At 37.5% G+C, this 23258-nt stretch overlaps 1 protein-coding gene across 7 annotated transcripts in view; it reads left to right on the forward strand.

The window, feature by feature from the left end:
* Positions 1 to 22582, forward strand: part of DPY19L3 (dpy-19 like C-mannosyltransferase 3) — a 34017-nt gene extending 11435 nt beyond the window's left edge. For 3 of the 7 annotated variants that reach the window (XM_051806015.1, XM_051806013.1, XM_051806016.1), the window contains 13 exons: positions 1128 to 1251; positions 1692 to 1826; positions 2731 to 2862; positions 3879 to 3980; positions 4454 to 4527; positions 4772 to 4930; positions 6254 to 6376; positions 6738 to 6849; positions 7379 to 7435; positions 11204 to 11286; positions 17814 to 17946; positions 18635 to 18793; positions 19369 to 22582. In XM_051806015.1, the coding sequence (XP_051661975.1) occupies positions 1128 to 1251; positions 1692 to 1826; positions 2731 to 2862; positions 3879 to 3980; positions 4454 to 4527; positions 4772 to 4930; positions 6254 to 6376; positions 6738 to 6849; positions 7379 to 7435; positions 11204 to 11286; positions 17814 to 17946; positions 18635 to 18793; positions 19369 to 19530 (1555 nt within the window). In that variant the 3' untranslated portion in view covers positions 19531 to 22582. Of the gene's footprint in view, positions 1 to 1127; positions 1252 to 1691; positions 1827 to 2730; positions 2863 to 3878; positions 3981 to 4453; positions 4528 to 4771; positions 4931 to 6253; positions 6377 to 6737; positions 6850 to 7378; positions 7436 to 11203; positions 11287 to 11913; positions 11992 to 13422; positions 13518 to 17813; positions 17947 to 18634; positions 18794 to 19368 lie in introns of those variants that run through there. The other 4 variants (XM_051806014.1, XR_007907526.1, XM_051806017.1 and 1 more) reach the window with 4 other exon arrangements.
* Positions 22583 to 23258: the final 676 nt, after the last annotated feature.

The raw sequence follows: 23258 nt of genomic DNA on the forward strand, positions 1-23258 counted from the left end.
CTGGCTTTATGCCAGAAATAAGCTGCTGGCATGAAGCTAAGACTGGTGACATGGGCTGTTATCTGTAAATTAATCAAGAAAATAAAAGTACAGTGTTGGTTCTACCAAAATTGTTTGATATGTTAATCAGTAGCTCTGAAGAAGTTTATCTGCAGGCATGTCCATTACAGAATAATTGTAGGTATACAGTGGCAAAATGTTTCTTTCTCCAAATATAAAAGTAATTAAAAAATAAATTCAGTGTACAGTATTTCACATGTTTCTTTGATGAGGTCATCTTTGCCATTTACCGAATATTTGGAGCAAATTTGTTTTATCCATCTTTCTAATAATCCATGAACAAGGAAAGCTTGTTATCCTTTACACAAGTAGAATAAATACATGGAATTGATTTGGATAAAGACTTTCTGTCCAGATAAAGCACATCTGAGGCTACTGAGTAACTGCATTTAAACACTTCTTTCATCCAGCTAAACATGTCTCAGATGTCTTGCTTACTTTCCTTTTTAGCAAACATTTTCTCAACACAAGAAAAAAAGGGAATTAGTTTTTTTTTAACCTTTAATTCAGTTTTTTTTTTTAAATAACTGCTCTTTGGGGAACTTTTACTAACTTCACATCCTGTTTGTGTTCAAAAGTTACCAAAAATGACCAGAAACTCTTAACCAGTTCAGCTGTATTCAAATTCAATGCACTGGGACCACAGTGAAGAAACTGATACCTGCTTATGTTATTATATGTGTGTTTGCAAACCAAAAAATGAAGTAAAATTACCTGTGGTGTGAAAATCCACGAGCTGGATTTTGGGAATGTTTTTAGTTTGGGGTTTGTTTTTCCATTTTTAAATTTACCTAAGCTGTTCTTCTTAAGTAAGTTTTAATTCATAGTGTATTTTTTTAAGTGATACTACAGTACAATATTTGAGATACAGAAACAATGGATAACTGACAGAACCTTCATAATGATTTTTTTCAGAGCCAGGCATGTTGAAGGAACTAGACTGTAGAGCCTGCCTTTTTATAAATAAGTGGTTTAAATACCACAAAGATGCCTGTCATTGCAACTTCTCTATCACTGAGCTGGTGTTTTCTTTATTTTAAATTTCTGAAACTCTTTGTTTTGTACAGAGTAGATACCACAAGGGTAGAATTCACCATTCCTTTAAGAGAGAACTGGGCACTACCATTCTTTGCTGTTCAGATAGCAGCCATCACATACCTACTCAGAACTCATTTACAGCCTGTCCAAGAAGTGAGTATTTCTGACAAGTATGACACAGTAAAATTAGTCACAGAAAACTGTCCTGATCTGCAAGAATAAAAGCAAATGGGTGATGCAGTTTCTTTGACAAACAGTTGTTAAGTCATTACTCCTCGATTTGATCAAGGAACTGCTATTTATAGCACAGTAAAACACGTATTGCATGTTATTCTAGGGGCTGAAACTGGTTTTCTTGTAAGTGGTGTTACAGGGATATACAGGCATAAATCAAGAATTCATAACTGTAATAAATGTTCATTATCCTCCAAACAGTTATTGCAGTTATAAAACTCATAGTAATGTTTTAAAAGTAGATTTGAAATAAAACCAAATCAAGGTGGGGTTTGGTCGGTTTTGCTGGGGTTTTGTTTGGTTTGTGTTTTAGTGAAGGAAACTATAAAATTAAATAAAACCTCACTCCCTCCTTCCAGAGACTAACACTTATGGCTGTATTCATAGCAACGTTTCTCTTTAGCCTGACTTGGCAATTTAACCAGTTCATGATGCTGATACAAGCATTGGCATTGTTCATACTGGACTGCTTGGACATGCTGCCCACAGCAAAGGTAACTTTATGTTTGGAAACAACCAATTTTTCTTTATTTACTGTCATAAAACTAAGTTTTGGAGGTATTTTACTAACTAGTGGCCTGGATACCTAGAGTAATACAGATTATACACTGTGCATTGTGCTTTTATACTGCGAGTGTAAAAATTAATTAACTCCTCTCTGCAAATGTAAGCTGAAGTTAACAGTTAATGTGACAAATCAGCTACATTAAAAGTTGGCAAATTACCAGCTTCATCCTGAATTCTACCAAAACTGACTTACCACACCACTCTTATTCCATATTAGTTTTCAAAAAAGTGCTACTTAAAACTGTTGGAGTTTGTTGGGCTCTTTGATGCCGATTTACACCACTTCTCTAATGCAAGACTGATCTTTGTGTCAGGTAAAATGTGTGTTTTGGTACCCCTGTATCAGAAAACCAACAGTTTAGTGTTTGCATTCAGCTGAACAATAGTTTAGCATAGCTCAAACAGGACTATACTGATCTGTTATTAAAAAAGGTGATGTTTGGTTGCTGAACTGCACTGACCCATAACTGTTGAGTCATAGAGACATCAGAGGCTACAGAAACACTTCTTTGACTAGAGAAACTACAAAGCATCTTCCAAAGTATATTAAGTGATTAATGATTTCTTCATTCTGGAATTACTTATTTGTATCTGCTTGATTATAGGATCAGGCTTCCTCAGTTACAACATGGGCATAAAATATTAACCTCACTAGTTCAGGACATAAATATAAAGAGGATGTAGTAATGGCTTTAAATGGGATGATTTAATGCAATATGATGCATTTTTTGCAAAAATAATAGGCGTTGAAATAAATTATAAAACATATTCATAGAAGAGCAACCATGACTGTTAGGTTTTGTAGATATAAAAATCTCATTATTGTTCCAGGTTACGTGGCTCTATATCATTCAGATTTCTGGATTACTGCTCGTCTGTGTCCTACAGTTCTTTAATTCTATGATTCTTGGATCATTACTTATAAGTTTTAATGCTTCTGTCTTGATAGCAAGAACAATCCAGGTAGGTACTGAAATATTTTTGTGGTACTAAATAAAGAGTGGATCGATATTTGTATATACATAGATATGTATATATGTAAATGAGTAATTTTTATGCATTATAACTTTCAATTACTAATACTAATTAGAGGAATTATGTAGTGTAAAGCAGCAAAAACATTGCCTGATCAAATAATGACTTCAATTACAGTAACTGCAGCATAACCAAGCACATCAGATACCATAATTCTGTGATTGCTATTAACATTCATGATTGTGCAAGCAGCAGTTTGGATCCTGCAAAAAATTGCATAAATGGACTTTACACCTGTTTCAGCAGGACTTGGCTTGAATTTATGGATCTGCCTCCAACAAATATTCTGGGAGAACTGGGCACATGTTGAATTCAGCTTACTAAAATCTCTTTTCTTTCAAAGACTCGGGTTTTTACTGCATTTACAGTTCTCTTTTTTCTGATACTGACATCGACAACAGTCTCTGACCAGAGTGTGTGAACTTACAGGGCCATTCCTGTTGTCTCTCATTTCTGACCACCTAAAATCAAGACTGTATTTTTTATAGTTAAGACAATGTCTGTGCCTATTCCCAGTTGTCTGTGAGCAGCTCATCTGGATCTGGAGCTTTTAACTGGAAAATTGCTCAAAATCCTTTCAGCTGACAGTTAGAGCCAGAAGACCTCTTTGCCATGTTTAGGAGGAAGATCTAATGAAGAGGTATTTCAAAAGGAAATTAATTGTATAAATATAATAGGGCCACTGCCAAAGGAAGGTTGGTTGGCTTCTTCCAAAACTCTGCCACATCAAGAGCCTGGGGAGCTTTTGTGATGTTTTCCCTTCGGTTTTGTGGAAGAAATGTATCTTTATACTTGATTCTGTATACATTTTTGCTTACATGAAGCTAATACAATTTGATCCTGATCAGGCCTAGCAGACCAGCTGTTTGAAATAGCCTGTGATGCTTTTGTTCCAAATACATACAAAAAAAAATACTGAAATTCTAATATTTTCTTCTTTGTAGAAAAATCTAAAAACGGGTGGCTTGCTTAATAGGCTTGGGAAACTTATCCTGCATGTTCTGTTAGTCTTGTGCTTGACTCTCCTGATAAATAAATTCATCAAGGTAAGCAAATATTTTTTTATGTAGAAAGTTGCAAAATGTATTATGTTAAAAGCTATTTGTTAACCATCTATAGTGATGTCATCAAGTAAAAATTGCAGTGAGATTTCACTGCATTTCAGAGACTGCATTCTAAAAATTAAAGATTGTTTTGCTAATCTTTTTGATATATGGATTTGAAAACCTCATAAATTAACACCAAATAATTGGTGTTAACTTGAAGCTCACCTGTAATTTTATAACAAATGTAGATTTATATTGCATTCTGATACTGCTGAGTATTTGCATAGTTTTTCATTGAATTTACTTTTCAGTGAATGCAGTTAAAACTGAAAGCTTATTCAATTGCAAAGCACCCTTCTCAGTAAGCCTGTGGTGCTCTACAGTTTCATTTAAATGATGAAAAAAACCTGCTTACCTGTGTGACATTTTTGATACTTAAAATATAATTTCCTTTCTTTTTCCCTACTCTATAGAAAATTCTTAATCTTGAGTCAGATGAACATATATTCAAATTTCTGAAAGCAAAATTTGGGTTTGGAGCAACAAGGTATGATTTAGCTGCAATTCTGCTTTTTTTTCTTTGACTTCATTAATTGAAACCTGCAGGTTGTTCTCATTTAAAATCTGTGTGATAAATCATGGATTTGTACCTCATGTTTGTGTCATATTTTCCCTTACAATAATCTGCACAACTGCAGCTTTATAATTTCTTGTGAGAAAAGCAAACTTTGATCCTTTTTGGCATCAAATTACGCCATACCTGTTGACAAGGATTATTCTCTTTTCTTTAGAGATTTTGATGCCAACCTGTATCTCTGTGAAGAAGCTTTTGGTTTATTACCATTAAACACCTTTTCAAGACTCTCAGACACGTTACTTTTTTACGTTTACGTATTTGTTCTCTTCCTTATGGCAGTGGCAGCTGTAATTGTTGCCTTTAGGAACCTCAGGTAATGTACAACTTTAAGATAATTCACATTTTTATCAATTTTCTCATCTTCAAATGGCTCAGGAACTGACAGTTGAATACAGCAGCTACCAGTATTACTTCCACAGGTACTGAGGAAAGAGTAGGATGTCTGATAGAGAGATCAGGCAGAACAGTAACATCCTATTAAAGCTAAAAGTATAAACTTTCCTGCAAGCTCTTTGGATTGCTGTTAAGGTTTTGCAGTTTGTGTGGGGTTGGTTGGGTTTGGGAGGGGAAGCAGAAGAGTGCAAAGCACTCCCAGCTGTGCATCACTGCTGGCTGTTCCCACAGCTGATCTGTAGGATTCTGAGGTATTTAGAGAGCACTAGAAGAAAATTAGACAGAATTGCTATTAAAACAAAAAAAAGTAAATGGTTCATTATAGACCTCTCAGTTTTATAGGTACAGTCTGGGCTGCAGTTAGAAGGGAGGATATAAAACTTGATTTAGCAAAAATTCAAGGAGTATCATGTAACTAGTGCCAGTCATCACAGATTTTAGGGAAGACATAGTAAAAGAGAGAGGGAGGAGGTGGCAGAAAGAGAGGGTAAGTATCTAAGACATTCTGAAACTATTTTGTGACAGTTGTGAAGCGAGTCATCTGTAAATCATTTTGGTACTATTCAACCAACCTCTTAAAAAACTTTCTGCACCAATTTTAAAAACAAAGAAAAGACTCTGCTGCTCTTATTTTCTGTAATCCTAGATGTAATCACAAACATCACCCTAATTTTTAACACTGTCCAGTTATCTCAGTTATCCCCTGCCTGAAAAGAACAGGGGAAGACCTCACACATTTAAGCATACTTTTTTTCTTTTAATGGGCCCTCCACATACATTCACAAGACCAGCCACCTCAAGCTACAACCAGTCCTTTCAAAACTGATTTGCTGTAAGTCTGCTTCCAATCTATGGCTTTATTGGCATCCAGATATACCAGCACAACCCCACAAATCACAGTTAAATTCTTCACTCTCATCTAAGCCCTGTGAACCTCATGGGAGTAGCTACTTCAAGCAAGAAACCAAGCTTGCCTTTCTGTAAACAGTTTTATCTCACTCTAATCCAGCTCATTTAAACTCACTGCATTTCCAAAAATCTAGACATGAAAAGAAATAGTTGCTGCTACATCAAAGTTGGTAGTATCAGGCTTAATTATATCATAGATACAATAGAAGATTGTGGACTGATAGCAGTAGTATTGCTTTCTAGCATCAGAAGGATTCAATGCTGTTTAAAATGCAGATAATGATATGAAATATGTTCGAGAACTTAATATAACACTGTTTCTTTCTTTAATTAGTGGTTCAAATCAAGTCAAGTTAATGGAAAAGATGGAAGAGTGCACAGTAACACTGAAGCCTGATGCTGCTTACAGCTTAGTTCACACAGTTCTTTTTGGATGTCTGGCATTAAGCACAATGAGGTATATATTTTTAAATTCTACTTGGGGCTTGTTTAGATGATTGAGTGTATTTTTATAAGAGTGTAAAATATGTTGACCACAAACTTTGTAGGATCATGAACCTTCTTTCTCTCCCTGGTGTGTTTATACTTGTAGACTGAAGCATTTCCCAGAATTCTGCCAAAAAGAATGTTTGGGAGTTTGGGAACAGATATGTTCTCAAGAGCACATAGCAAAGTGCCAAGTCAATCTTGTACTCAGTTATTTCAGAATCCTGAAAGTCCAAGAAAATTGTCTTCAGAACTTCTCTGGACATTAACTGCCCTCATCAAGCAGCTTTAGCAGAGCTCCAGATGATCGTGAAAACCTTGTGTTTTTGCAGAATGAAGTACCTCTGGACATCCCACATGTGTGTGTTTGCATCCTTTGGCCTGTGCAGCACAGAAGTTTGGAAACTTATGCTGAAGTGTGTCCATCTCTACACATCCCAGAGGGTACTTACAGCATTTCATCCAATGGGGTTTGGTCCTTATCTAAACCAAATCAAGGCTCACAGCTGAATATTGTTTGCAGTTCTCTTTAACTGGATATCTCTGATGTATATTTGTATAAATTTAGTAAGTAAAATGTATTTTCTACTGGTTTCTGTATTAAACAATTCCATTTGGATACACTAGATGGCAATATAGATGTGGCTATGAAAAATAACCACAATTTTACTAAAAAAGCCACCATATTAAGAAATCCTCAGCAGTCTGAGAAGACCTTTGCAGTCAATTATATTGAATGACAGTGTTTTCCACTTTGTAGAATATAGATTTAAATATATAGATATCAGTCCATCACTTGGGATGGGTCTGTAATTAGGGTTTTACTTGAAAACAAAATCAAAATATGGTCTTAAAATTCAAACTCTGAATTCCACTATGTGTTAAGTATTTTACATATCAATACATTAAAAATTAAATCTATTCAAATAAATGTATCATCAGAATAACCAATATTTTTTTCAATTTCTCTTAGGCACAGGTGCTTAAATATTCTGTACCAATAATTACATTACTGTACATTTCATATAAGGTAAGAAAATTTTTTTCTCAATGTTTTGGCAGTTTTTAAGTTACATGGAATTTCCTTTTCTCATAAAAGGAGGTTGTTTTATTAGTTTCTACATGCAAGATTTGTAACTGAATGGGGATAGACTACCTGAAGTGCAAGTACCTTTATGTGTATGGAATTGTGTGTAAAAGATCAGTTGGGCTCATTTGATCCAGAGTAGCTGTTTGTGGATACAAATGTTTGTCTAATTGTATATATGTAAGTCAGCAGGTGTTATTTAAATGCATAATTTTATGGAAATGGGAGTTGTCTGTTTGGCTTTTAATTAAGTTATGGATAATGCAGATTGTTAAATTGTGTAATGATTCATTAGAGGAGGAAAAATAATCATAATATTCTATACTGTTATGCCTCATCTCATATGTTTTAAAGTACAGAATTGTTAAGTGTTCAAGTACTTCTCTGTCCAAGCAACAAAATATTATTGTCAAATGTTTAAGTGTAAATACATAAAAAATATTTAAATTTATAACACGTACAAGGTTATCAGTCTGTCATAGCAGTGAGATTTAGATCATTGATTTAATGGGCAAACCATTTTTTTAATCTGTGTTCACAAAGACAAGAAAATCAGATGCTCCTTCGATGGAGCAATTGTTTCTGCAATAAGTAGTCTGAGATGAGAATATTTCTGTTAAATAATAATTCCCTTCAGAGAAACTCAAGATTAATTTCATTATTAAAGTTAGAAAGTCAGTAGTGTAAAGCATAAGAGTTTAGAAAGCTGCTACTAGACCTCACTCCAGTTTCCCTGTTTAAAACTGAAACAAAAAGTCAAAAAATGCTGTTTTCCATTTAAATTGTCTTATTATTCTCCTAGAAAACTCTTTAGGACTTTTTTTTTCCCATTGGGAAGTCATTTACCATTTTCATCATCTATGAATATGACAGAAATAATGCCATTTCTTTTGACATGGGGGATACCAAGAGCATGACATTCTGATAGTCCAATATGACAGATAACTAGAAATAATTTTTCTCCCACTCTTCATGAGCAGATGTGAAGTTCCTGAATCCTGTCAGATTCAATTCAGAAGTCAACAGAAATCACTGATTTCATAGGCTTTAGGTCAGTCATTATTTGTGCTCAGTCTGCCTGAGAAGCGTAATTTTTGTTTCTTCTAAATAAAGGAAGTAATTTTTATGGACATGAAAAACACTATTTTTCAAAGTTCTCAGTGGGAATGAGAAATTCATCACTTCTCAGTGTTTTTTTTTTTTGTCCTAAGTCAGTTCTTGCAGTGCAGCTGCCAGAGGTGTGGATATTTTTGTGTGTCTTCTCTGCAAAACTGAGTTTATGAGAAGCCTGGTGGGCAAAACCTGTCACAGGTTCCCTGTAAATGGTCAGAATAAAAATTCTTACAGAGAGATTCAGAAAGTATCCATTTCTTCTGTGAGAATGTGTTCATATATTCTCTCTTTAAAATATTATAAGCAGGGGAAGGAGATTTTTGTAATTACCTTTCTCCTTTCCAGACAAGAATTTATCTGTTCACACACTGAGTGCTCAGATTGCAGGAGCAGTTTCAATGTACACCACAAAATTAACTGGTCATCATGGCTAGTTTTCTGGAATTACTAGTGGGGTAGTTCTGTGTTTCACTACTTGTTGTGGTTACATTTCTCAGAAGAACTATACTTTAGTGCTGTTCCCCACAATAGGAGTTTTATGGGATTATTAACCTAATCCCAAATAAGATAATAAAGCCTCTTTTGAGGCATGTGGTTACCACAGTCCCAAATACATCTCTTGAACAATAATTTATCAAGATAAAAATGCAGCTGTAATTCCACCTATCTTTCAGATTTCAGGTACAGCATGTTTTGAGACCTATTAGACATCAGTGTTTCTGTTTACATGTGTTCTTCATTAACACAGTGCAAACATCTTTTAGATAAAGTGAAAATGCTGAAATATTTCCATGTACATCCTTTAGCTGTGCTGTAGATAACACAACACATATGATGCAGTACCAAGTGTTATTCATATAATTCAGCTTTATCTGTGTTGTATTTAACTTCACAGTAATACTCATCAATTTGTGTTTGTATGCCAGTCATTCCTAAATAAATTGTTGGTACTTAAGGTTAGCACCTGAGTTTCAGCATTCTAATTCCAGGGTTTGCCAAATAATCTTGATTTCTCTTTGCTAGTAAACTATCCATTCATGTAATATCTCTAACTGCATTTTTATCTTCATCATGGCTGAGTCTTTTTGCTCCAGACACATACATTTATTGTAGCACATAGTGCAACATATGCCCATGATCTGAGCAGTCCTTGGCTGTACTGAACAACTCCCTGAGTGTACTGTATGTATTTATCCTTCAAACCTAAAGTCTGTAGAAAAAAAATTTCAAAAGAAAATGTTGTGTTTATTTCTATTCTTAGTATCTAATGATTTTTCTCTAAGGAGTTCTTAATTTTCATTCTTAGGCCAACAGTAGCTATAAAGAATGCAGTAGTACTTACTTTTCACTTACATTCAGAGGCCAAAGAGTTAATATACTTTTTAAATTCAAAATAAGTGTCCTTGTATCTGAGAAGTACTGAACTCCCATGGTCATCAGTGGACTGTTGAGCACCTCCAGGTTTTTGGCCAGCACAGAAGTCTCCTTTTCAATTCAGTAATAGCAAGCCTCACTACCAAAATTTTCCTCCAGTGAAACCTGCTTGTACTGACTCAATAATTGCAGTAGTGTGACACTGTGACTTGTAAAACCTCTACAGATGAGTGAATGCCACATAATAGCCCCAGCACTCAGTAGAGAGCAGTGTCCCAGGCTCATTTCCTGTGTCCCCCCTGAAGGATCCAAGCTTTCAGAGTGTTTAGCTATCCAGGCTAGTTTAGTAATGGAGAGAAGAAATTTTGATCCATTATGAGACTCTACAGTCTCATTTCACAACAGCTTAGTTTATTTACTAATCTCTTGAGAGAGCTTCTGAAAAGCAGAAATATGTCTGTGATAGTACTTCCATACTTGCCAGAGCTGCAGGGTTGTGATGCTGCCATAACTATATTGGTTGTTTCTCAATCTACCAGCCAGTAGTACTTGAACAAATGTAAATGTGTCAGGTAAACAGTTAAACTAAGTATCTAAATTGGCCCAATTATATCTCCTGCTCCCCAGTCCTCCTACACAATTACAGTTGTAGTAAAAGAATGTATGTTTTTGCAAAGAAGCTCAGCAGCACCACATTCAAATTCCTTCTGAACGCTTGGATAAGCATTATATAAATTGGATGATTTATGGCTTTTTAGATTATCAGGTGGGTTTTCTTAACACTTTTTCTTGTAGCATTTCAGTTTTCAAGCCAGCAATCCATACTATCTAAAGAAAGCAGGTTTGGAATAGGTTTCACTGTAACATCCTCTGTAGTAAAGACTGAAGCACAGCAATCTGTCATTAGCACTGGCATTATCTCCCTTAATGCTCCCTTCTTCCCTTGACTATTCACTAGCTTGAACAAGAAACCCTTAAATAAATCTTTGTTCTCTTAGCTTTTTTGGGGGGAGGGTTAAGCTTTAAAGAATCAGTTTCAATCATTTTTTCTCTGCTCTAGATTCGATTTACGTATTCTTTGTCTGCAGTAAATTTTGAAATGTTTTACCCTGATAGTCTTTTGGTTGGATCAGTTGCCAGCTAAGAGGGAGTAATATATTTCAGCATCCAGAACTTGTTTTGTTCATTCTGTCTTGAGTTTGTTCTATTTTGTTTCCGTTATAGTTCTGGCCAGGAATAATGGATGAACTATCAGAGCTGAGAGAATTCTATGACCCAGACACTGTGGAGCTGATGAACTGGATTAAGTAAGAGGATTTTTTCTCTATTTAAGTTAAATGCTATTTGTGTAGATCTAATGTTCTTAGTTATAGTGTTCTCCCTTATTTGTCACAGCTCATCAGTGAACTCTGGTGACCCGTGGAGATAGTTAGGGTGAGTGGGATACCAAGAGGTTGGGATATCAGAGCCCCCCAGACCACTCTGGTTCAGTACCACTGCTGTGTTTCATGTGCCTCAGGGAACCATCTGATTCAATTTACTCCCATAAGTACACATAGTTTTCCCAGCCAAAAGAGGTAAATTGGGATATGTCAAGCTTCTTTCATCATATTTAGCTACCTCTGTATGTTAATAGACCTTTACAGTGAAATCGTTTTATTTTTGTCCCCCCAACTTGGTGTCCTTCTCAACTTTATAATGGTAAAAAGCATGGATGTACAATGGTAGGACTGGAAAATTTGTACTCTGCAGCCTGTTTCTTGAGCTTTAAAACAATCTAAATTGTTGATACTTGTTAGTATTAATCCCAACAAGCCTTCTAAACTGCAAACAAAATATTTGTAATTGAACTTGTCACAGCTAAGCATAGGTGCAAAGTCTTTTTCAGGAATTTATCATTCCAACCCCACCTCATCACTTCTGCTTTCTCACAGAGCACAGGAAGGTATTTGCACAGGAAGGTGCAAACAGTTTGTAGTACTGCATGTGGAAGGGCTGAGAAAAGAGGCCAGGTAGGATGGTCCCCGGAGGGCTGTGAATTCAAGGGGTATGTTCTCTATTAACATACAGCAACCACTGAAAACTTTCAGGTTAAGTTCTTAACAGGGAGCTTCCTGAGACTTGTATTTATTTGGAACTCTGACAGTGATTTTTTAAAAAGAAAGTCAGTTTCATATTCTGGAGGAAAACATTCTGAAAGTAAATCTGAATTTAACATAATAATAATGATAAACAACTGTTTGGAGTATTTCCTTCATATACAACGAACTTCAGTGAAACCAGTCACCCAGCCTATTCTATCCATAGCAACATATTTACACTCCATAATGCTGTATTTCTTTAATTCATAAACTAGAAGGAGTAATTCAGAAGTAAAATATATTACAAGCCTTCACTGACTTATTCTGAAAGCAGGCCATGTTTTTTTGCATCATTTAGAATCCTTGCAGCCTTATTGACATGTTTTTGTGACAAATGTTTACCAGCCAGTTCCATTTAGCACTACTGTTTTATTAAAAGATGGTAAATGTCTGATAGTTCAGGTCTCCTGTGTACAATATATAGAGTTATATATAGATTTATACATAAAATATGCATGTGGAGTTATTCCCAGCCATGAGCTAGATTTGACTGGCTCCGATGAGAATAATGTTTCATGTGTTCTTAGTGCTGAGAATGCTAAACTGGTGCTTGTCCTCTCTTCATTTTAAGTCATGACAGACAATCACAGAGGGAGTTTTTTTTACTTAGAATTTATTGTGTTTAGAAATATTACTCCTGTAAAGAAGAGTTAATTATCTGTGCTTTAAATACCAGCCAACAAAATTTATGATAAGTTTCTCAAAGTGGGACAGATTTTCTTAAGTTTTGGCGTGTAAGAAAAATATGTTACTGTACCAACACTTGATAGTTGTGCTGTAGTTAATGACCTGTCAAGGCTGGTGTCAGGGGCTAATCATTCATTATTAAAACTCAGTATGGAAATCTCTTAATTTGTCATGTATAGCAGTGAATTAGGAATAACTCATCTGTCTTGCAATCTCTCCACAACAAGAAAACCCTTCTGTCTGCTTAGTTCTAAATGCATATTAACTTGTCCAAGTACACAATCTGAATAATGACCAACTATTAGTCTGTCCAGTGGGAAGTGTCTGCAGATGTATTTCTCACTTCTCCCCTTACTCAAGTTGCCATAGCATTTTCAGAAAGATCTAGTGGTTTATATCTGTACAATTACAGAGCACGGGTTTTTTACAAAATGATCTTTCATATCCCAGTCTCTGCTTTTTCCTACCCACCACCTCATTTTCTTAGCTTTTTTTTTGTTTTCCAAAAAAAAAAAAGTCAAGAAGGTCCTGCCAGTGCCCCAGGGATAGTTCACAGCTCTCTGTTCCCTGCTGGGAGGTACATTAAAATTCTTAGTTTTGGTCTTTCTCCCTAAGACAACAGGAACAACATGCTCATTTGTGAGATGGGGAAGAATATCAGTAGAATGAGCAAATCAATAGCGTGAACTTCCCTACTCTGTTTACTTCTGGTAAGTGCTAAAGAAGCAACGTCTTCTGCCTTTAAAGGGGAAATCTGTCTAGAATTGTGGAATATTTCCTAAGCAGTTGCCAAAAATCACAGAAAAACTTCTTAGAAATCTCAGGCAACAGCCAAAACAGTGGAAAAGTTGACTGAGCCTGAGATTCAGCAGAGCATAGTTGGATGTCAGCTGTACTTGAACCAGGTGTGGGGGACAAGCAGGCAAATTTGTACATTAGTGGAAACCCCACAAAGTTCTAAAAGGCTCCTAAGGTTATGGAAATGAAATACCCGTGTTTCAATGGTGGTTCTTTCATTCAGTACTTTTTATTAATTTATATTAGTGGCTATATTTTAATTTCAAACCAGTTAAAAATTTTAACTCATCTCTGTTATTTATTTACATGCCTAATTTTCAAGGGTAATCACACTGAAATCAACACATATCCCAGACTTTAAAGGCAACATTACACCTTTTTTTTTTTAATTGTTGTTCTTAAATTCTTGGGCTTATCCTTTGTCATTGACTGATTTGTCAGTAAAATTTAGGCACGAACTTGACAGTGCCTAAGAACTAGGTTTCCACCAACTGTGTAGGTGCATTCCTTTATGTGAGCAAAATCTGCATGCATAAACTTGAGGCTGGGACTAACAAAAATGCATCTTGTTGCTTTTTCTTTGTGGCTGTCGTTTTCCATTTTTGCAGTTTTCAGTCTCTCCAAACCAGAGGGAAAAAAAAGAACCATGACAGTATGACTGAATGTGCTTTACTGCCTATCACCTCCAGCTAATCCTGTGATATTTTATTATAGCACTCTGCAAATAAAAAGAGTTTATTTTAAAGAAAAAGAAATATCTATTGTGGTGTATTTAAGAATCCCTCCCCAGAATCTCCTTTTCTCAAAGCCTTTTACTTTGTAGATTCATATCAGACTCGAGTAAAGGAATAATCTGAGGCTGGTCAGATTTTATGGCTTTGAAAGCCAACTACAGGGTTCATCTCTGCGGGAGTTTTAGTAGAAATACCCATTTTATTTCTAATGGTGCAACCTGTAATTGCAATGTTGGCTGTTTCTTCCTTAGTGCTGCCTTAAAACCAGCTCACAATAATTTCTTAGCAGTTTAAGAGAAAGAATTACTATGACTTTCAGAGTCTGTGCAAGTATTTCCTGTGAAACCTTTTTATTTTAATGAGTTACTCTTTAGTATTTATATAATTCTCTAAATTCTTAAGTGTAGGTAAAGAAAAGCTTCCTGCAATATAATATAGTGCTTAGTTTACCCATTAGTTCAGCTGTAATTAACTTGTTGAAAGCTTAGAGCTTCAGAAATAAATGAGATTATTTGTTCAAAATGCCATCAGGTCTGCTTGGAATGGCATTTAAATTATATAATGTAAATCAGTTTGACCTGTAAGTCCTTGTCATTATTTAGTGACATTTCCTAGAGAATAAATTGTTTGCAGGTTGGGCAGCGTGGTATGGAGCTTGGCAGAGAGCTATAAAACAAATTATCCTTTCATTTTATACGTCATTTGCTCAGACAGTTGTAAAAATTGCTTCGTTCCTGTGTAATAGAGAAGTGTCATTCAGTGGTTTGCAGCACAATGGGTGCAGTGGGTGCAGAGCAATGCAGTTAGTGCCTGGCTCAGACAGGGGCACAGGGGAAAGAGCTTCCATGGAATGTGGAAGTCATCCTATCCCTGGGAAGTATTCCTTGGGGTCTCTCCAGCGGCTCCAGTAGTAGCAGCTGTTGGTCTGGAAACATCTGAGCTGGCCCAGTAAAATATGGACAGTGATATGTCTGAAGGAGGATAATTTTCTAGGACTTGGAACATGTAAATCTGAGTCTCAGGGAAACATCTGCCTTCACCTGGAACACTAGAGTTTAAACTCCATCCAGGACCAGAGCACATAAGCCAGTTGTTAGAAAAGGGAGGGTCACTAGGTTGCTTCTAAGGTACAGGGAGGAGTGCTGGCAAAACTCTTACTACCTGGTAAATAAAGAATGCACTCAGCCCTTCTGGGCAGGAGTGAATGTTTTTGGAAAGGGGAGGAATCTCCATTCATCTTCTACATGATCCATCTTCTGAGGGGAGACCTCATCAGGGTCTGCAGCTTCCTCACCAGGGGCAGCACCAATCTCTGCTCTCTGTGACCAGGGACAGGACCAGGGAAGGGCTGGAGCTGTGCCAGGGAAGGTTTAGGCTGGATCTCAGGAAAAGGTTCTTCCCCCAGAGGGTGGTTGGGCACTGACCAGGCTCCCCATGGCAGTGGGCACAGCACCAAGGCTGCCAGAGCTCCAGGAGGGTTTGGACAACATTCTCAGGGACAGGGTGGGATTGTTGGGGTGTCTGTGCAGGGCCACGAGTTGGGCTGGATGATCCTTGTGGGTCCCTTCCAAGTCAGGATATTCTATGATTCTACATTTTTGACAAGCATTTTTACACGTTATGGATTAGGGGCACTCACTGTTTCCTTTAGCCTTCTTTTTAAAGAAAAGAGGCTGCAGGCTGGTTTGGCTTTTTTTGTTGTTTGCTTGTTTTCCTGTGGTTTTGCCTTTGGTACTTGTTGGGGGGGGGGGGGGGGCTGTATCAGTGTGTTTAAGGAAGTTTGAGTCTGCTAGAGAGACCATTATAATGCAAATTTGCAATCCCAGGTGCAGGGTTGCCTTGGTAAGGCCAAGGTAGGAGTAAGTACTGCAGAGCATTTTAAAATTTGAACTAATCTTGAACAAACACAGAAACCATTTTATCACACTAGAAGTTGCCTGGCCAAGGCATCAACATGGAAACATGTTGAAGGTGCTTTGAGAATCATCTTTTTCTTTCAGGTATCTAAGCTGTACCCAGCTGAGTTTAGCCCATGTCCTTTGCAGCTTAGCCTAAAGACTTGTGCTTTCCTGCAGATTCAGGGATGAGTCCTGGCTGACAGCCTGTCAGGGCCATTACATTAGCATAAATTCTAACAGGAATTCATTTCTTTTAGTGAAACATTTACTTTGTGACACTTGTAACTTTGAATATTTTAAGTTAAAAAAAAAAATTTTTTAAGAGATTAAATATTTTCAGACTTTAAAATGAAACTGGTTTTCTAAAGTGCTGAAGAACTAGTCGATCAGTAAAGTTAAACTGGCCTATTAAAAATACTGTCTCTGGCCTCCCTAGATGAGATTAATGTACCAATGTAAGAATTCCTTGGAAGGGTTTGTAATTATTAATTCATTTGCTAAGCATAATCTCTTGAAAGGCGATAATAAAATTTAATACTTGTCTCTCAACATTCCCAAGCCGATCATGGAGCTTAAAGACGACTGACTTTAGAGCTGCAGTTCCCAAAGGCTCCCTTAAGTGCACCCAAAGTGTCACAGTTACCTGAGTACTAGAGGTGCCATATATGCATGCACAGGGATGTTAGGCAACTATTCACACTCTAATTTCATTTTACTCCATCTAACGTATGCTTCTTTCTGCTGTTGTAGTCTTCATAGACCTTTCCACGGAAATGTGCCTACTAAGGACTAGAAAACACTGATGGCCAGTTTTAATTAGCCTGATTATAGGAGTGTCTATTGCCTGGAATTTTTACTTTTCTTTCTGCTATGCCCTTCTCTTGTGTCTTTACATACATTTTAGATTGTAAACTTGTTGGGGGGAAGGTGAGCAAAAACAGTTTTTTCATTACGGGTATTGAAACAATCCTAAAATACCAAGGCTGCTATTTAGAAAACAATTCTAGACATTGGCTTGGAATTTCAGAGATCACAGTACCAGTAAGTGCCAGCATTTCTATCTGGCATCTTCTGCATCTTCCCCTGCCCCAAGCCTCAGCATAACAGTTTTCTTTCCAAGTGAATGGTGAATGCCAGGAGAGGAACAGGAAATTTTACCATTCAGAATAAATAATCCATTTTATATAAAGTACCTCTATATATCACACAGAAATCTAAGTCACAATAAGTTTTCTGAAATATTCTGAGAATTTCTGAGAATTAGAATATAGAATTTATCAATATTCAAAGGCTTTATGAATCTATGAAATACAGAAATAATTTGAAATTTTCAGGATCATGTTTTCCTTAAATTTCCTCATCATGCTTAGTGAATTTTTTATTTGCAGTTAGAGTATTATCACGATTTATCCACTTTATCCCCTATATTTGAACAAAACACAGTTGCTTGAACAGATTACTCCCTGAACAGAGGCAGAAAAATATTTTTGCAGTCTTTTTTTTCCTTCTGATCTGTCACAAGCATTGCAAAAACGCCCCTACAGAGACTTCCTCAGACTTATCAACGTTTGTTTAGGTCAAACACTCCAAACACAGCAGTGTTTGCTGGGAGCATGCAGCTATTAGCAGGAGTCAAACTGTGCACTGGACGGACCTTAACTAACCATCCCCATTATGAGGATAAGAATCTGAGGGAGAGAACAAAGCAGGTAAGAGTGTTCTGATTGTTTAAGCTAGTTCTTGTCCATGTCAGTGGCTCCACTCCAGAAAACAAATATCCTCTCTAATAGCACATTGCAAATGGCATCAGGTGCTTTACTCACTGAGGTAATTCACTGTCAGACACAGGCCCAGGATTTACCTGCTTCTGTGAAACTCCTACTTTGGGCATCTGCTGACTCACCTCTGGCAGCTGGAGTGTGTCTGAACTGCTGTGCCTGGGTACTCAGTTAGTCCTGAGGGCACTGGTTTGGGTTCTGTTGGCATCAGTAGATCCTGGTGCCCAGCTAGCCCGTTAAACCCACGTGGAGCATTTCTTGATTTGCCTGATCCTCCCTTCAGTTCCTAGACCAGCACAACAGATTTTAGACAGAAACCACCCTGAGAAACTCCACACAGAGCTGGGGACCCTGTTTTCACCTCCCCTTTCCTGTAACTTAGACATTCCCCCAGTCTGCCAGCACCATCCCGTGTCGTGTAGTCAGCAGCAGTTCTGCTGTGCATCCGAGTAGCCATAACACACAAACTCCAAGTGGCTGCTGAATAGAGCATTTATATATTGTTTTTATAATAGTTAATTCAAGTCACATGGTTTCTCCATCTCAGTTCTTTCTGAGCCAACAAAGAAATAGTGGCAGTGTCATGTGTCTTAGAGCTTAGATTTATCTCGTTCTCTAGATTTATCAGATCTATGCCAAGCGATCTCCTGAGGACGTGCACGGAATCCTGCGGTCCTTTGGCACGGACTACGTGATCCTGGAGGACAGCATTTGTTATGAGAGGAGGCACAGCAGAGGCTGCCGCTTACGGGACCTGCTTGATGTAGCCAATGGCCACGTAAGTGCTGGAGACAAGATTTAGAAACAAAGTTAATTCTGCTTGACTTCTTTTTGAAATGCCCTTACGATTTGAAGTAGCTCTGTGGGAAGGAAAATCTAATGATGCCTTTAGACATTCTCAAAATGGCCACACTGAACATTGCTTTTAATAGTATTTGAGAATAAAAAAGGGGGAATTGATCCTGGGCAGAGTAAGTAATCACTTCCTGATGAGCTTCAGGTTTGCAGTGCTCAAACAGTACTCAAACTTCCAGAGTGTAAATCACTCCAGAGCTTCAGTTCCTTCAGGAGCAGCAGGTGTTACTGCTCTGTGCCAGGGGAATTCTCAAGATGAAACCAGAGCAGACTGAACAAGCCAAAGCAGATATGGACCTCTGACAAACCAGCTTTATCCATGCAGAGATGATACTATAAATCTTACTGGTTTAAAGCTCTTTCCTTCCTCTCACTTGTTTCATACTGTTAACAAACCTGGCCAGCCTGAGCCTCTGAGTGTATTGTCAAGATTGTTTTTAACTTGTTATTGCCTGTAACTGTGAACTGGCTAAAGATATTTCACACATTTCATTATAGATCATGGATGGTTTGGGAGAGAATGCACCCGATTTGAAACCTGCGTTGTATCCTCGCTTCTGTGAGGAAATCAAGAAAAACCTTCCTTCTTACACCACACACTTCACCAGAGTGTTTCAAAACAAAACATTCCATGTTTACAAACTTGCCAAGCATAAATAACATTTCCAACCATGGCTTCAAGGTCAGTATTTTACTGCTAGGACCCACATTAGGCATTGCAGATGAAGTTTACAAACAGGTTATGTTTTTAAGAACATTTTATGTTGATGGTTTCTTGTTTAATTACTGTGATTTTTTTTTTTTAAGACAGATTAGTTTTGATAACATTCCTGATGTTGCCAAATTTTTCATAGATCCATAAATAAATGCTAGCAGGGATCATTTCAGTTATGAATTCTGACCCTTGGAATACTTAGGATATAATTGTTTTCCAGTTTGACTGGAAGACAAAGGCAGCAGTGTGTGGGAGCACTGCCCAGTGCCAGCCTGTGAATCTGCTCAGCAGTTGAGATTTTTACTCTAAAATAATAAAAATTTAGTGAAAGCAGCCCATGCTACTCCTTTTGTGAGTATGCATTATCTTTGTGAATCCTGAAAATTGTCACAAAATGAAGTTTTGTCTCACAGTCTGATCCTCTTTGGCAGATCCTTTTGCTCTTTCAGTGCCTCCTTTTTGAATTCTTTGGGAATGTGTGCAGATATGAGTTTCGAAACTTGAGTGTGTGATTGCAGAATCAGTGAGTGCAGATTCAGCAAACAAGTTTGAAGAGTAAAACTTTAATCCTTGTCCAGCATTTTTAGTGATCAGAGACATACTGTTTTATAACATTAAGTGTTAAATGATGGACTGTTACCGATTTCTAGTGAGACTAAAGGCTGGAGCATGCTTGATACATGTTGCATGTTTGTATCCTTCTAAAGTGCTCAGAACAAACAAAACCCCAAATTTCTCAGTTTGCATTCTCACACCACTATTTTCTGTATATGCTTTCTGAACTCCGGGGGATCCTTTTTCTCCCCATGAGACTCCTAGTAGGATATCAAAATTGAACACTGCCAACCTTACAAAAGAAAAACTCATCCCTAAATCAGCAGGAAAATTCAGTATTTAAGATATGTTCAGCTACTGGAGCTTTGCTTTATGTTATTTCAGACACTAAGCTCTATATTTTAGCACAAAATCATTGTTTCCTTGCTCTTTATCCTAAAACAGAGACTACAGGTATTTTAAAATACTTGGAAGGTTAAGTGAAGCCAGGCCTCTATGCTGAGAATTTTGTGATTTGTTTGTACCTGTTGTCTTTTTACCAGCCAGAACTTTGTGAATTGTACTGAATTTCTAAATGCTATGGAGGTACATGGCTTTTGCTGTGTTTTAGCACTTCTTTGGTTTTAGATTGAAATTAGAGATTAAATCTGGAAGTCTCACAGTGCTCTCCATCTTAAGAGATCCACTGGGATCATTTGTTTCTTGTGAAGAACACAACTGTAATAATCAAGTGCCTCTAGGCCCAGGTTGAATTAACATTTGAACACCTAGAAGAGTGTTTGTGGCCTTGCAAATAACTCAGTTATAGTAATTACCACTGCAATTAATTTCTAATGATGGGAAACTGAAAGTGCTACAGATAGCAAACTCCACATTTAATTTAATCAAGATGTGTAATGAGATTAGCTTTCACAACTGAGCTGGGTTCCAATTCCAAGTGATTTAAGTGTTTTTCCTTTTCAGTTGTACCAAGGTAAATTACCAGAGAGATGGAGATGGTTATGTCATATGCTCAAACAATTTTATATTCAGTAAATACTCATTAAACAATGTTCAACATCTTCCTGCATTTCTGGCTGACACAAAAGGCGAGTGTGCTGTAGTCAGGGTGTGTTAAATCACACACTGACAGGAGCTGGGTTGTTAAACTCAGCAGCTGAAACTCCTGAGTAATTCCTAGCCTGTATCCCTTAATGAGGTTGGAGACCACCGCAGTTTAACATAATACAATAATAAAACATTTTAATCAGTATTAAAACTTTAATTAGGCCTGTAATGATGCATGGCTGTTCTTGCTGCAAGCCCGGGTCAGTGAATCCCTCAATGAGTGCCTTCAGTAATTGAAAACAAGGACAGGAAAGGTAAAGTATGTCTGGGCTGTGCTGGCTTGTTCTAAAATGCAATTGGATCTTTCTGGAATGGTGCAGTAACTTTCCTCTGATGGAGGTGAGGGACTCCCAGACCCAGTGGTACCCTGTGCTTTTCAGAATTTACTTACAGGTAATAACTGAGATTAAGAAGTCCTGACTGTAACAATAATTATTTTTAAACAGACTTGGTTCAAAAATGCCATCTCTAATATTGCCAAAGGAGAAATTTAACCTTTTCACAGAAACTACCAAGTGCACATTGGTTTGGTTTTTAAACAGAAAGACCTATTTTCAGAAAGGTTTAACACTAAGGGATATTCCAGAGACAGCAGTGCAGCATTCAGACACCAACCTCCCTAAAACAGTAAATCCAAGAACGCCAAGGAACAAAAGCACTTACCAGAGCTCAGAGGAGCAGAAGGACACTAACCCAGCCCTGGAGGAGAGGGAACAGCTCTTCCCTGCCCTGTGTAAGGCTGACTGGGGAGGCAGGGCCAGCTGGGAAGGGTCAGGGCTGCAGGGAGAGGGGCTGCACCTCCCATTGCCACAGGTGGGTAGTGTTTTAATTGATAATTATTTTATCTACTTCCTGTGTCTTGCTGTGATCTCCATTCACTGCATTAAAAATGTGCAGTTTTTGTTAAAATAACTCTCATATTCTTGAACGACATCACCCTGATGCACCTTATTTCCAAGTGGTTGCCCTACATCACTGTCCCAGTCAATTAGGGACGATCCACCCCCAGGAACAACCCTCCTGGCAGTGCATGTACCAAGTCTTACTAGCAGTGGGAATAGCAGGGACATGACATGTGTGTTCTTGGTGTCCTTGAGGACTTTCAAGCTGCACATTATCAGTGGGACTGTGGTATGAATTACTTTTTTTAGATTGCAGAGATGAAATGTTATCAAGGAGCCAGAACGTTTTTAGGAGAGGAGATCCATAAGTGTATTTTCATTTCTTGTTTCAGTGTTCTGCTGGTGAGATCTAACATAGTTATTTTATAATATGTTGTTGTAAAGAGATGTAATGACTATTGTATACTAAATAAATTGTGTAATTTGAAAATCACTTTTTGCTTGTCTTTATGTTGGGAGGGATTGAGAAAGGCCTGGTTAGGGAATCATCTTTGTTTAAGTCCATATTGCAGAAAGCAAAACATTTTTCAGCAGGAAGTTTTGACTTTTCTTGAGCTCATTACATCATGTTTATCACTGACTTTTGGAATCACCTTTGTATTTTAACAGCTTGGGCTTCCTTTCTCTGGTACAAGTTAAAGGTGCCAGCCTTGATTTTCACCAGTCATCACTCAATGCACGTTAACTCCAGTAGGCTGAGAAAGTTTCTCAATTTAAATAAGTACACTTAGCTTTGATCATTAGGGATCTGCTTGTTTCCATGTTGTAGGTCAAGTTTAGTATTCCTAATGAACAGAAACACGTGTTCTTTGGGAGCGAAAAAGTACATTATCAAGGGCTTTATGTGAAGTGGGATGTCCTGATGTAGGAGTCTTGTGGCAGGAGAAGTGGGATGTGCAGGGCTGGAGGTGCAACTGCCTGGTGTGGCTTTGTCTCCCCTGTGGTGCCCAAGGGCAGTCACAGCCTCCCATGTGCAGGACTCCTTTAAAGGGGGCTTGTCACCAGTGTTAATTAGGTACAGACTGGACTGCTGTAGGATTAATTTAATTTATGGGACGTGATCCGCACATCCCATTGTGTGTGCCTGCATAGAAGGGATTCTGGGCTCC

The sequence above is a fragment of the Manacus candei genome, unplaced genomic scaffold (assembly GCF_025592945.1).
Source record: "Manacus candei isolate 608988 ecotype Guabito, Panama unplaced genomic scaffold, ASM2559294v1 h1tg000065l, whole genome shotgun sequence".
In the NCBI taxonomy this organism is placed as follows: Eukaryota; Metazoa; Chordata; class Aves; order Passeriformes; family Pipridae; genus Manacus; species Manacus candei.